A 14,608-nucleotide genomic window follows, 5' to 3' on the forward strand; every position below is an offset into this window, starting at 1 on the left:
CTCACCCATGAGAGGAGCCACAGGCTGCAGCAGGGGTACTTCTAAATAGCAATGGGAGAAGAGAAAGGATCAGAAAGAATGCCAGCCAGAAACGGAGACATCAGAGCCCTAATAGCAACCGTCTGGGGATGATGCTGTCACACATTTTGCTGTGACAGCCATCCTTGGGACTCTGCTGTTGCCTCTGGAGGGTGGGAAGCAAGATACCAGGCCTGCTTCCTACCACACAGGTCTCTCTCCTTCCTCTGCCCACCCCTGAAACTAGCCAGGAGCTCAACAGAGATCCTTGAACAAAGTTGGACTTAAGCAAACACACACTTTCTTTAAGAAGGTAAACAGCATGGGGCTGGCGCTGTGGCGCAGCGGGTTGAAGCCCTGGCCTGCAGTGCTGGCATCCCATATGGGCACTGGTTCTAGTCCTGGCTGCTCCACTTACAATCCAGCTCTCTTCTATGGCTTGGGATAGCAGTAGACTGCACCCAGGTGGGAGACCTGGAAGAAGCTTCTGGCTCCTGGCTTCGGATCGGCACAGCTCTGGCCATTGCAGCCATCTGGGGAGTGAAGCAGCATATGGAAGATCTCTCTCTCTGTCTCTACCTCTCTCTGTAACTCTGTCTTTTGAAGAAGAAGAAGAAAGAAGAAAGAAGAAAGAAGAAAGATGAAGAAGGAGGAGGAGGTAAACAGCAAAGTTCCATTTCTGCTGATTCAGCAAAACCTAGCAACCTGCAATGGCAAGAGCTGGGGTAGGTATGAAGCAATTGTTACCCTGTGGTGACGTGTCCACTGGGGGTAGGGGGATTTCCAGTGCCACAGGGAACTGTTACAGCTCCTCCCCTGGCCACAGCCCTGCCCTGCAGCAGGCTCCACTCCCACTCTCCAGCCCCACGTGCATCCCCAGGCTCAACCCTACCTCCGTGGTCCGAAGGCCGTTCTGCTGCTGGGGCAGAGGGCCCGAGCTGAGGCTCTGGGGATTCGAGCACTGGGTCCCACAGCTCAGCTTCTTCTCCGGGTTAGAGAGTGCCCCCGGCGCTGCAGATGGAGGCACAGCACTGGAGGGCAGTCCATCTTCCAGCACACCTGCGGGAGGGAAGCAGAGGATGGCAGCAGAGCCTTGCACAGGGCAGCTGTTGCAAACACTCCCAAGATTGTGGAGAAAAAGACAGTCACAGAGAGAAATTAAATGTCCATCCCACTATGCAGAGCTCTCGTTTTCTAGAAGAATGTGTGAGCTTTTTTATAAACATGAGATCTGAAAATTATTTTGGAACCTGGCATTTCTGCTTAATAATGCATGGAGGGTTTTCCTGCGCCACCGCATGTTCAGCCATGTTATTTTCTGCACCATGTCTGTCAGCGTATGGATGCATCACCATTGACCTAACCAACCTCTTTAACCGGGTATCTGCTCTTTTTAATCATGAACGTCCCTGTGATGAAACTCCTTGTGGTGAAGGCTTTAGTCTTAATTACTCCCTTGGGACACATTCCTAGAAGTGGAGTTGCCGGCTGGAAGGTTACACAGAGATGTTTGCATAATTCCATCTCAAGGCTTTGACCTCAGGTGTGCCTCCCATAACAAACACCAAGTGACCTAGAGAAGCCACAGGAAGGCCACACAGAGGAATTCACGGGGAATGACAAGTGTCTGGAAAGAGAAGAGGTCCACGAAAGGGGAAGGACACCGAGGGGGAAGCAGGAAGCTGGCAGAGGCCCTGCACGGGGAAGTTAGAAGTGGCCAGCTGCATCCGCCAGTCTGCTCTACCTGCTTGAGACCAGACAGCAACGATGGAGGAGTCTGTGAGGGGCTTGGCTCAGGGACAGGGGCAGTGTGCTCAGGTGCTGGGGACACCAGAGGGAAAGAGACAACCGGGGCCAAGAGGACTGCCTGGCTCGCTGAAAACAGAGCTGAGAGCCAGGCCAAGAGCTGCCGTCCCATCTCTGCCCTCCTGTGGGCTCTTCAATTGCTGCAGCTAACATTCCAGCAGATGCTTCAGCTCTAAAACTTGGCACAAAAACCAGAATATGCCAAATAGCTGGGGCAGGTCAACACCAGGAAAGGGAGACGAGGAGCTCTAGAAGGTGCACACACCAAAGGAAAGGGAGCTAATATGATTTCAAATAAGAGTAATAGACTAAAATATGAGGGTTTATTTAGAGACATCGGATGTAATCTTAACTGTTGATATGAAAGGGGAAACCTCAACAGAGAAGCTGCACAGCAAGGTAGATAAAGAGCAATTGAGGAGCCAGCGCCGCAGCTCACTAGGCTAATCCTCTGCCTGCAGTGCTGGTACCCTGGGTTCTAGTCCCGGTTGGGGTGCCGGATTCTGTCCCAGTGGCCTCTCTTCCAGCCCAGCTCTCTGCTGTGGCCCGGGAGTGCAGTGGAGGATGGTCCAAGTCCTTGGGCCCTGCACCCGCATGGGAGACCAGGAGGAAGCACCTGGTTCTTGGCTTTGGATTGGCGCAGCGCACTGGCCGTAGCGGCCATTTGGGGGGGTGAACCAACGGTAGGAAGACCTTTCTCTCTGTCTCTCTCTCTCACTGTCTAACTCTGCCTGTTAAAAAAAAAAAAAAAAAAGAGCAATTGAGTGAGCTGGAGGAACTCTCCTGGATAGGAGCTAAGGAACTCTTCCTGGGTAGGAGCACAAAGGGGCAGGTAAGTGATTAACAACACAGTAGGAAACTCACAGGATAGAAATCCAGAAATTGCAATACTGACCCAATAGGAGTTTGGAAGGAAAGGGTAGAGATGATTAAGGGGAAGCCAGAGTCACAGAAAGAATAGGTCAGGATTTCCCAGAACTGAGGAGAGATGGGAAACATCAAACTGCAATGCCCTACCAAGTACTTGGCAAGATAAGTAAAAATGGAAGCCAGCATACACAGATCTCGGTGACGTTTTAGACCATTAGTAATAACAGGAACAGCCTCAGAAGGAGAAAATATCAAGGAGACTGACATCAGTCTCCCATCAGCGACCAATGGAACAAAGTCATCAAGATTTTGAAGGATATGCACACTTTTAAGTCTTTTACAATACAATCCCAAATTCACCTCCATGAATCTTTCTTCCTGTTGTCCTTCTGCCAACAGCACATGACAGAGTACTACTCCCCAAACCCCCACATTTGGGGAACATTCTCTCCTTTTGTTTTTCATCTTTGCCAATTTAAGAGGCAAAATAAAGTATCTCATTTCTTGGGTGTATGCTCTTAATTCAGTAAAGATATTAATCTGCTTATTGACTAGTGGTATAGCTTTTTAAAATTATCGAGTTATCTATCTTCCCTTTGGGGTGTTTGTCTTGGCTTACTATTAATCAAATTTAAGTAAAAGAAACCAAATCCCCTCCCTGGGCACTGAGCAATGATTTGCCTTGAGGCAAGCATCAGAGGCCCAGTGTACTTGATATTCTAAGGGTGGTGAGTGGGATTGGCTGAGCTGAGCTAATGAGGTTGCAATTCCCACACAGCTGGGAAACCAGGAGAGGAGTCCACATGACACACATCCACGTGTCACCCACCTGCTCTGGGTGGGTGACATGCTAAAGGGCCATGGGATAGAAATTAGAATTCAATGCATTGAAAGTCACAATAGAAAATACATCATCCACAGCTTCTTAACTGGCAGGTCTCAGCCTGGTCCAGATGCCAGGAAAATGGCTACTTTCATCTAGGCTTATCCCAAATCTTTGGGGTCCCCTTCCTCTAGCAGCCACAGCCTACCTCCCTTGTCCTCCCATCTCCTCTCTATCCTGAGCCAAAAGGGGTCAGCACTGCATAGGCATGAAAACCCAGCACATGTATCAAAACTCTATCCCCACTCCTCCCTGCAGACAACTACTCCTTGGGCACGTCTTGGGCCTAGAGTAGTGCACACCTGCAAACTGGATCAGGAGATGAGGCCCATGAAGACACAGGAAGCAGGCTTGCTTTGATTTGGATTGGATTCTAGCATCCCAGCACCCACAGAAGAGTCTAAAATGGAGCTTGTTGTCACTGGTCTGCTGTGAAATAAGTCTAAAAAACAGAGTGCAAGCAGATAGAAATTTCTATGCAACTTGACACTGATGAATATCCAAGGATGAGTTTGTTTGATTGAATGAGATACAGGTTAGTTTGGGTGCTATCAAACTCATGTGATAAGTCACAAGTGGCATGAGCTGTGTATGTCATGCACAGTAGGATTACACATTTGTGATGGATCACAGGGTGCCAGGGGGAGGGGAAACAACTAGTCCTAAAGGAGGGCTGGGGACTTTGGTAGATGTGTCCCCATGATCCATGGATAACGCACCATGGGGAAGGGTGTGGCCAATGGGGTGGAAGGGCAGTTATTCCACTTACCTAAGCCTAGCAAGAAATTGCCTTCAGCACTTGGGGCTTGTAACTGGGACTCAAGGCCAGCCAGGGCTGCCTTTGCTGTTCACTACAGGGTGCCATACAAAGGTGGCATTTTCAATGTGTACTGTGACTCCAAACTCAGATGGAGCATGGGTGAGAGGCCCCTACTATTATGGTTTGGATGTTGAATGTCCTCTAAATGCCCAGATGCTAAAGGTTTGGTCTTCAGGGTGGCACTCTTGGGAGGTGGTAGAACCTGTAGGAGGTGGATCCTGTAGGAGGTGGAACCTGTAGGAGGTGGGTCCTGGCAGGGTGGTCCTTAGGTCACTGGGTGACCTTAGAAGGCAGTTCTCACGTGACTCCTGAGAGGCTTGTTACCAAAGCCTGAGTGGGCCCACCCATTCTCTCTGCTTCCTGGCTCACCACATGATCCATCCTCTGTATTTGCTCTGTCATCTGCCGCAAGCCCCCTGCCCAAGTCAGTCTACACCATGCCACATAGACTTTGAACCTCCAAAACTGTGAGCTAAATAAACCCGTCGTTTCTTCATAAGTAACTTGTCTCTGGGTTTTTGATGTAGTAGTGACGAACTGACGAATATACTGAGTCATCCATTAAATGCAGCAGCCTGGTTATTTCCAGCCTGACCACCACCCTGTCTTACTCTGAGACACTTCAAGATGTGCAGCTGACACTGAGCTCTGCACATCCATGGCGGGGCGGGGTAGGGGTGGGGAGGAGGGGCCTGCTGGGGTTGGAAGACATGAAACAGTTCCCTGCCTGTTTCCTCCCAGTGCAATACGATTGCTCACCCTAAAGAAGTCGCTTGTCTCCTTTCCTCTCCATTAGCCACATGAGTCACGTTCTTGACTGTGAGTCACAGGCGGCTAAGTGCTAAGACATTGGCCCGCTGAGTCTGACAAATAAGCAGAGGAGCTCTGATGACAAGGAGGATACAGGGCCAGCGTGGGGACTGGCACTGCAAACAGTGAGAGGGGCTGTTGACCAGGGTGGTCAAGAGAGGACCCTAGAGAGTCAGGAATATGAGTTCATTTACTGTTACTTCTGCCTGCGGCAAACGTGGGGTTAACTTGTGTTTTCTAGTTCCAAAAAAATTGACTCAATCTTAGAGAATTTATAAAACACAGAAAACCTAAAAGGAAAAGCCATTTTTCCCTCATCGCCCGGAAAGATGCCTTGTGTAGGAGATGAGAATACCCCACCTCGAAGTACGTTGTTTTGGAATGAGATCATTTTGAGCTGAAGGCAACTGAGGAGAAGCAGATACAAAGAGTTCTCTGCTCTTAACCCCATTTGTCTCAAAGTAAGACAGAAATTTATAAAAGTGTCCCTCCTGCCCTCTCGACCGGGAAGACAAAGGTTGATCAACAAGGACAACTTTACATCCTTACCAGCCTGGAGACAGCACTAGAGGAATTGACATCAGCAAATGTCACTAACTAGTCTTTCTCTTCTACCTATTTGCCTTCCCATGGGTTGTGGTCCCAGGCTTTTTCTTTGTCTTGCAATGTCCCTTCAAACTTACTGTTCCTTGTTAAAGATGCTGCATAAGGGAATTCTCAGCCATACCTTTGAGATTTACTCAATCTCTGGGTATCTCCCACGTATGTGAGAGATATAAATGCTGCTAAACTTCTGTTCGCTTTTTTTTTTTTTTTTTTGGACAGGCACAGTGGACAGTGAGAGAGAGACAGAGAGAAAGGTCTTCATTTGCCATTGGTTCACCCTCCAATGGCCGCCGCGGCCAGCGCACTGCAGCCGGCACATTGCACTAAGGCAGGAGCCAGGTGCTTCTCCTAGTCTCCCATGGGGTGCAGGGCCCAAGCACTTGGGCCATCCTCCACTGTCCTCCCGGGCCACAGCAGAGAGCTGGCCTGGAAGAGGGGCAACCGGGACAGAATCTGGCGCCCTGTCTGGGACTAGAACCCGGTGTGCCGGCACCGCAAGGCAGAGGATTAGCCTATTGAGCAGCAGCGCCGGCCACACCTTTCTCTTTTCTTATAGAGGGTCCACTCTATCAGCGAACTAAGAATAGAGGGAAAAATTAATTAACACAAAATTTATATAGTGTTAGCAAGGAGATATACATCCTTCCAAACAGATGCAACTGTGCTTGCCCAGACCCTGCAACTCTACCCCCAACTCTTCCCCAGCTGCAGTGATGGTTGGCATCTAATGACTCACCCCACCAGCTTCTCCTGACACTTGCCCTTGGAACCCTCACACCAGGGTGGGCCTGGCCGATTTTATCAGCAGCAGCCCACAGCCAATGACTGAAAGTGTGTGTGTGTGTATGTGCGCGCACGAGCACACATAAGGGATGATACGGATATAATAGCCGTTTGCCTCTGAGCAATTTCTGTTCCTTCATTCTAAAGCAAGCAGTGGATCAGGCTGAGGCTTTATTAATCCTGAAGCCACATCACTGCTCAGCTCCTGCTCCCACCCCTTCCTGCTTCCCTTGCATTCTCCCTCACGTGGATCTCCTCCCAGGAATCACTTATGCCAAATTCCCATCTCAGACTCTGTTTCTAGGGGACCAAACCCAAGACAGAATATATGCCCTGCTTGCTGGCTATATTTCTTCTGCCCCTCAGACTCTTCTTCCCTGTTCTGTCTCCCAGGAGACTGACCCGAGTACATGTGTCAAAAGGTTGTCTTCCCAAAGGTTTTGAGCTGGGTTGGCCAATGGGAGGCACTAGGGAGTGAGGGGAGGGGCCTGAGATTAGGTCTTGATTCTCCTAGCTCCCTCCCCATGGAATGTCATGGGTGGGTGTGTCCTCTAACTCCTCGACTGGAAGAATTTATAGAACCAAGAAAAACCCAGGAAATCATGCAGTTAAGAGTTTTCTGATGACTTGAGGCTCAAGGAAGAGGCAGTAACAGAAGACAGAGGGCAAGTTGTTGAGAGTACAGAAACTGTATCAGAATTCTTAACTGCAAGCAACAGAAATTGGCTGGTGAGTTAAAGTAGAAAAGGGGTTTATTAAAGCAATATGGGGAGCTCGCAGAATTTCTGGGCAGGCTAGAGGCTGAGTCATGTCAGGCTTGAGGATGTCAAGGAACAATTTTCCAAGTCTGTCCTCAGACCTTGTCCAACCAACCTCTAGACTCTGGAAACTGCTCTCAGCATTACTGCTGCCATATTTGTGATATAAAAAAAGAGTTGTTTTCAGAAACTGAAGTTTAACTGGGTGTCCTGCACTTCATCTGGCAACCCTGTTGGGTGTCAAGTGCCCCAGACCTGGGCCACTGTTGTGAAAGCTGCATTGTCTTGGACCCCGGGTTCCATGTAGAAGTCCACTTCCCAGCACCTGCTAAGCCTGGAAGGTGGGAGAAATTACACTTCATTATTTCAAGAAATTAACATTTAACCCAAGTTCTGTTAGTTTCCAAAGCTTGTGGCATTAACAGGTATTTCCTTCTAGGAAACACTACCAGGTAAACAGTTCTCAAATTTTAGTGTGCATGAGACCACTCAGGATGTTAAAATGCAAATGCCTATATCCATTCCTCCAGAACGTCCCATTCAGAAGGGGCCCAGGAATATACATTGTAACTAATTCCCTTCACCCTGCCCCTAGGGGTACAGAGGCTCACATATAGTACAGGAATATAAATATGTAAAGATGTCTCTATCTATCTATCTATCTATCTATCTATCATGTAAATGTATGTCTGTCATAGAGATGCTAGTTTTGGGCTGCATGCAAAAAAAATGCTATGATTTGAATGTGTCCTCCTTCATGTGTTAAATAATCACCTCTGTGAGGTACTGAGGGTGGATACTTAAGTCAACAACTTAATTCAACATTTGGAGGTAGAGCCTCTATGAGGTGAGCACGATTAAATAAGGTCATTAGGATGGAGCCCCCATGATTCAATAGTGGTGATTTCATAAGAAGAAGTGAGACCAGAAGGGCCCCCCCCCACACACACACACGTGATCTTGCCATGTGATGCCCTGTGTCACCTTAGGACCCTGCCAGCAACAAGGCCACCACCAGATATAGCCCCTTGACCATGGACCATGAGTCAAAGTGACCTAGCCTCAGATATTCCATTATAATAATGAGAAGAATGGACTAATACTTTGCTTGTCTATATATTTCCACAGTAAATTCTGTAGCAGTAAATTAAGAGACATTTGTGTGCACCTACAGAGTGTCTTTTTTAACACTCTTCACAAAATTTTCATTCCATCCAAGAGAAAACCAAATCGCTGACTGCCAAAAGATAGGAAGCAGCTGTGTCCAAAGCTTGCTGGTGAACTGCAACTGACACCAGCACTCCTTGTGAATTTGGAAATGGAACTGGTAGGAAAGCAGAGTATAGACATTAACAATGGTAGTGGAAGCCATGTGGAGAGCAGACCAAGGGGTAAGACCTCCTTAACCCAAGCATCTGACTTTTCTTGGTGAAAGTAATCACAGAGTTGTGCCTAAAAGTCATTGAAACCACCTATAAGGCATTTCCCCTCAATAACAGAAAACCAAAGTATAGTACATTAGCCATCTATTTGAGAAGCATCTTCTAAAGTCACATCAGATGAAATTATGGTTCTTCAAATACATTCTAAGTTCAGGTCCTGAACACACAGGTGATGACAATTTTGTCTGAACTAAGGCATAAATTAAATAAACCATGACTACCCACCTATTGAGAATTTGTCTCTTCATCTTTTGAAATGAACTAGGTACCTGTCATTTCTTCAATCATATTAATAATTTGCTGACTATATGCCCTGTATAATATGATACTGCATGGCTATTTAAAATATTTTAGAAAATAGTGAGTAACCTTGCATTTATGGTAAGTTGATTTTGGATGAGAATGCAAGACAATTCAATGAGGAAAGAATAACTTTTCAATAAATGTTCTGAGATACTTGGATATCCACATGAAAAAGAATGGACTGGACCCCCTACCTCACACCATATATGAAAAATTAGGTTGAAAGGCATCAAACATGAAAATGTAAGAGCTAAAGCTAGAAAACACTTTAAAAAACATAGGAGTAAATCTTCACGACTTTGGATTAGGCAATAATTTCTTAGAAGTGACATCAAAAGCACAAGCAGCAGCAGCAACAAAAAATAAATTTGACATCAAATTGAAAACTATTCCTCACTATAATCCAGAAGTTGTGCTTTTGAAACTTATATTTATTAAATAAAAGTTTCCTATTAAAAAAAAACTTTTGTGTTTCAAAAGACACCATGAAGAAAGTGGGAAAAAAACTGACATTGGGGGAAATTTTTTTTTTCAAATTATATACCTGATAAAGAACTCTTATTCTCAAAGAACACTTACAACACAATAATAATAAAAATAAATAACCCAATCAAAACATGAGCAAAGGATGTGAATAGACATTTCTCCAAAGAAGACAAGCAAATGGCCTGTAAATGCATGAAAACATGCTCAGCACCATTAGCTATCAGGGAAATGCAAATCAAAACCACAAGGAGACACCACATCACATCCACTGAGATGGCCATATTGAAGACAGACAGATGATAAATGTCAGCAATCTTATTGGGAAGCCTCACACACTGCTGGTGGGAATCTAAAATAGCGCAGCTGCTTCCAGCCTATCAGTTCCTCAAAAGCTTACACATAGTTACTATAACCCAGAAATCTACTCCCAGGCATTTACCTAAGAGAAATGAAAACCTATATCCACTCAAAACTTTACACAAGACTGTTTATAACAGCATAATTCATAATTGCGGAAAATAGAAACAACACAATATCCATCCATTGATGAATGGGTAAATATAGTATATACATATAGTGGAATACTATTTGGTAATATAAAAATTTAAGTACTGGTACATGCTATACAAATAAATCTTAAAAACATCATGCTAAGTGAAAGAAATCAGTTATAGAAGGCCATATGTTCTGGGATGCCAGCTCTGAAATCTTTAGACACGGGTGATTCAATAGAAAAGTGGACTCCTGGTTGCTTAGGAAAATGGGTATTGGCGGAAATGAGGAGTGACTGCTAAGAGGCATGGGGTTTCTTTTTTGGGCAATGACAATGTTCTCAGATCAATTGTGGGGATGAGCTGCACAACCCTGAGAATTTGACAAAAACATCTAATTGTATACCTTTAACAGGTTAATTGTATGGAATGTGAATTATAACCCAACAAAGCTTTATTTTAAAAACGGTGAGCAACACATTTTGGAATGTGATTCTGAATGAAGAATGTAGGGCAGCACACTTGGACTTGAGAGAGACTAACTGGCACTGTACAGCTCTTGAGGGCTGCAGTTCTAGCGACAACAAGGGCCCTGGAAACCCTATTTCTGGAGATGAATCACCAGCCTGCCAGATGTGCTCTTGGCCCCTGGGGTCTGCGGTGGGTACAGCCTCCCCGCAGTCTCCAGCCATACACAGGAAGATGACTGCTAAGAGCCACAGCTGTCACTGAGGTGACGGCAGTGAAACCAAGCCCGAGTTCTCCTCTCCCCAAAGACACGTCCAGAGATAACAAGCATGCTAAGGGACCGGGAGGCAGCCAAAGGAAAAGCCGAAACCTCACTGTTCTTCTCCCTACAGCCATCCTTGGACCCGCTGGTCCTCCTGGGGTTCCAGACGTCCCTCCATCCCTCCGTCCCTCAGCGGCCCTCCCTTTTCGAAGGTTCACCTCTGCTCCAGATCCCCACAGAGTACATTCATCAGGGTGGGTTGCATCTTACCTTGTGTTAATTACTGTGGTGCTCCTGACTCAGAGGTGCAAATTCAGCTCGCTTGCTCTCTCTCTCTTAGGAGAAATAGAAAACGTCTTTAATTTGTGAAGTTTAAATCTTGTTGAAGTCAGGAACTGGGGGAGCCTGAGTTCATTTTCAACTCTTGGGACAGTATACTTTGGATAGACTTGGTGATAGTGGGATTCTTTTTTTTTTTTTTTTTTTGGATAGTGGGATTTTTTTTGTTTCACTTGAGCTCTAGGGACAGCTTTCTTTTTCTTTCTTTTTTTTAACGCTGGCCCAGCTCTTGTTTATTTCTTTTTGTTTTCATTTTAATTTTCAATTAGTTTTTAACAATATGATTTTTGGATATAATTCTGTTTTTTAAGATTTATTTATTTGAGGGGCCGGCCCCATGGTGCAGTAGGTTAATCTTCCACCTGCAGCGCTGGCATCACATATGGGCGCCGTTCGAGTCCCGGCTGTTCCTCTTCCAATCCAGCTCTCTGCTATGGCCTGAGAAAGCAGTAGAAGATGGTCCAAGTCCTTGGGCCCCTGCACCTGCATGGGAAGACCGGGAAGAAGCTCCTGGCTCCTGGCTTTGGATCAGCACAGCTCTCTGGCAGTTGTGGCCATTTGGGGAGTGAACCAACAGACGGAAGACCTTTCTCTTTGTCTCTTTCTCTCACTGTCTATAACTCTACCTCTCAAATAAATAAAATCTTTAAAAAAAAAGATGTATTTATTTGAAAGGCAGAGTTACAGACAGGCAGAGACAGTGAGAGAGAGAGGTCTTCCATCTGCTGGTTTATTCCCCAGATGACCGAAAAGGCCGGAGCTGTGCCGATTCAAAGCCAGGAGCCAGGAGCTTCTTCCAGGCCTCCCACGAAGGTATAGGGGCCCAAGGACTTGGGCCATCTTCCCTGCTTTCCCATGCGCATTAACAGGGACCTGGATTGGAAGTGGAGCAGCAAAGACTCAAACCGTCACCCAAATGGAATGCTGGCACTGCAGGCACAGCTACGTCACAGCACTGACCCCAGGACAGCTTTCAACATATCAGCATTCAGTAAAATTTGAAGTGTGTTTCATTTTTAGTAACATTTTGTTAGGTTAGGAGTCTTGTTTTGTCCCTGGTTTATGAAGATTTTTTTCAGGAATAGATGTTACATATAAAATATTTTCCTGTATTTGTTGAAATGATATTTTTCCTCCTTTATTCAATTAATTTGGTGAAATACATGGTTGATTTTTTTTTTTTTGACAGGCAGAGTGGACAGTGAGAGAGAGAGAGACAGAGAGAAAGGTCTTCCTTTTCCATTGGTTCACCCTCCAATGGCCACTGCGGCCGGCACGCTGCAGCTGGCACACCGCGCTGATACAAAGGCAGGAGCCAGGTGCTTCTCCTGGTCTCCTATGCGGGTGCAGGGCCCAAGCACTTGGGCCATCCTCCTCTGCACTCCTGGGCCACAGCAGAGAGCTGGCCTGAAAGAGGGGCAACCAGGACAGCATCCAGCGCCCCGACCGGGACTAGAACCCGGTGTGCCAGCATCACAGGCAGAGGATTAGCCTAGTGAGCCGCGGCGCTGGCCATGGTTGATTTTTAAATGTTAGAACAAGCTTGTGTCCTTGGGGAATAATCCAAATTAGAAGTTTTGACTAAATTTTTATATAAAAATAGGCTTTTAAATATTTTTAAAAATATTCATTATGGCATTTTTTTAAAAAAAGATTTATTTATTTGGAAGTCAGAGTTACACAGAAAGAGAAAGAGAGGCAGAGAGAGGTCCTCCATCTGCTGGTTCACTCCCCAACTGGCCACACTGGCCGGAGCTGTGTCGATCCAAAGCCAGGAGCTTATTCCAGGTCTCCCACATGGATGCAGGGGCCCAAGGACTTGGGCCATCTTCTACTGCTTTCCCAGGCCATAGCAGAGAGCTGGATCAGAAGAGGAGCAGCTGGGACTTGAACCAGCACTCATATGGGATGCTGGCACTGCAGGTGGCAGCTTTACCCACTACACCACAGCGCTGGCCCCTTAAGTATTTTTTAATCTATGTCCATGAGTGTGATTGGCTTAGAATTCTCTTTCTTGTTGTATCACTTTATTATTTTTTTTTTCCGACAGGCAGAGTGGACAGTGAGAGAGAGACAGAGAGAAAGGTCTTCCTTTGCCGTTGGTTCACCCTCCAATGGCCGCCGCGGTAGCGCGCTGCGGCCGGCGCACCGCACTGATCCGATGGCAGGTGCCAGGTGCCTATCCTGGTCTCCCATGGGGTGCAGGGCCCAAGCACTTGGGCCATCCTCCACTGCACTCCCTGGCCACAGCAGAGAGCTGGTCTGGAAGAGGGGCAACCGGGACAGGATTGGTGCCCCGACCAGGACTAGAACCCGGTGTGCCGGCACCGCAAGGCGGAGGATTAGCCTAGTGAGCCGCGGCGCCAGCCTGTATCACTTTATTTTAGTATCAAGGTTATATGGGTCCGAAAATTAAACTGCAGACATTACACTCTGTGTTAGTCACCCATTGTTGTCTAACAAATTGCCCCAAAACTTAATGTTGTGAAACAACATTTGTTATTGCAGTTGTTGGCAAGACTCAATTCCTCAGCGGCTGTTGTATTTAAGTCTGTTTCCCATGAGCTGTTGGCATGAGGCCACTCCTAGTTCCTTTCCATGTGAGTCTTTCCATAGGGCATCTCACAAGACAACTGGTTTTGTCTAAGTGAGGAAGCAGAGAAAGAAAGCTTGACGGTACCAGTAAGAAATTGTGCCAGCATTCTTATCCCACTTCCTTTCATGTCCACACAAGGTGTCCTCCTGTGGCCAGGTCTCTTCCCACCAAGTCAACAGCTCTAAGCAGTTGGGGATTTAAAACACGCTGCAGATTATTCCCTTCAGCCACCCCTGGTACCATGCCAGGTTTGATGGACTGGCCTTTAGACTCTTCTCCGTAGTCAGTGAAATTCTTCCTTAGGGAAAGCCTTCTAATCCAGTTTTCCTCCGTGCTATGTTCTGAATATTGATGTCTAAAATGTATGTGTTGAAACCTAATTCCCAACGCAATAGAATTCACAGGTAGGGCCTTTAGGAAGTGAATACGGTCTGGAGGCTCCATCAGTATGAGTGAGACTAGTGCCCTTATAAAAGAGGTTGAAGGGAGCTGTCTTGCCCCTTCTGTCATATGAGGATGCAACAAGAACCCCCATCTTTGAGGCATAAACCAAGGCCTCACCAGACACTGAGTCTGGTAGTGCTTTGACCTTGGACTTCCCAGCCACCAGAACTGTGGGCAATGACTTTCTATAGTCTACAAATTAACCAGTCTAAGATATCTACTTATAGTAGCTTGAACACACAAAAACATTCCCAATTTTCCTTCCTTCCCTGTTCAATCACTTTTGGGGTAGCTAGCCCTTTAAGGAAGGGGGAGTCATTTAGAGAATATTTTATCAGTTTTTATAATAAAACTCACATAAATAAGACCTTACATAGTTAATATAGTGTGTTAACCTTGTAGAAATGGAAAAAATTAAGTTTA

General features: G+C 46.3%; 1 protein-coding gene across 1 annotated transcript in view; it reads right to left on the bottom strand.

Moving 5' to 3' along the window:
• BAALC (BAALC binder of MAP3K1 and KLF4) overlaps positions 1 to 14,608 on the bottom strand; it is a 78,010-nt gene that overhangs the window by 17,124 nt on the left and 46,278 nt on the right. Inside the window, exon 2 of the mRNA XM_062189482.1 lies at positions 911 to 1,077. Coding sequence (XP_062045466.1) covers positions 911 to 1,077 — 167 coding nt within the window. The remainder of the gene's footprint in view (positions 1 to 910; positions 1,078 to 14,608) is intronic.

The sequence above is a fragment of the Lepus europaeus genome, chromosome 4, assembly GCF_033115175.1.
Source record: "Lepus europaeus isolate LE1 chromosome 4, mLepTim1.pri, whole genome shotgun sequence".
Classification (NCBI taxonomy): domain Eukaryota; kingdom Metazoa; phylum Chordata; class Mammalia; order Lagomorpha; family Leporidae; genus Lepus; species Lepus europaeus.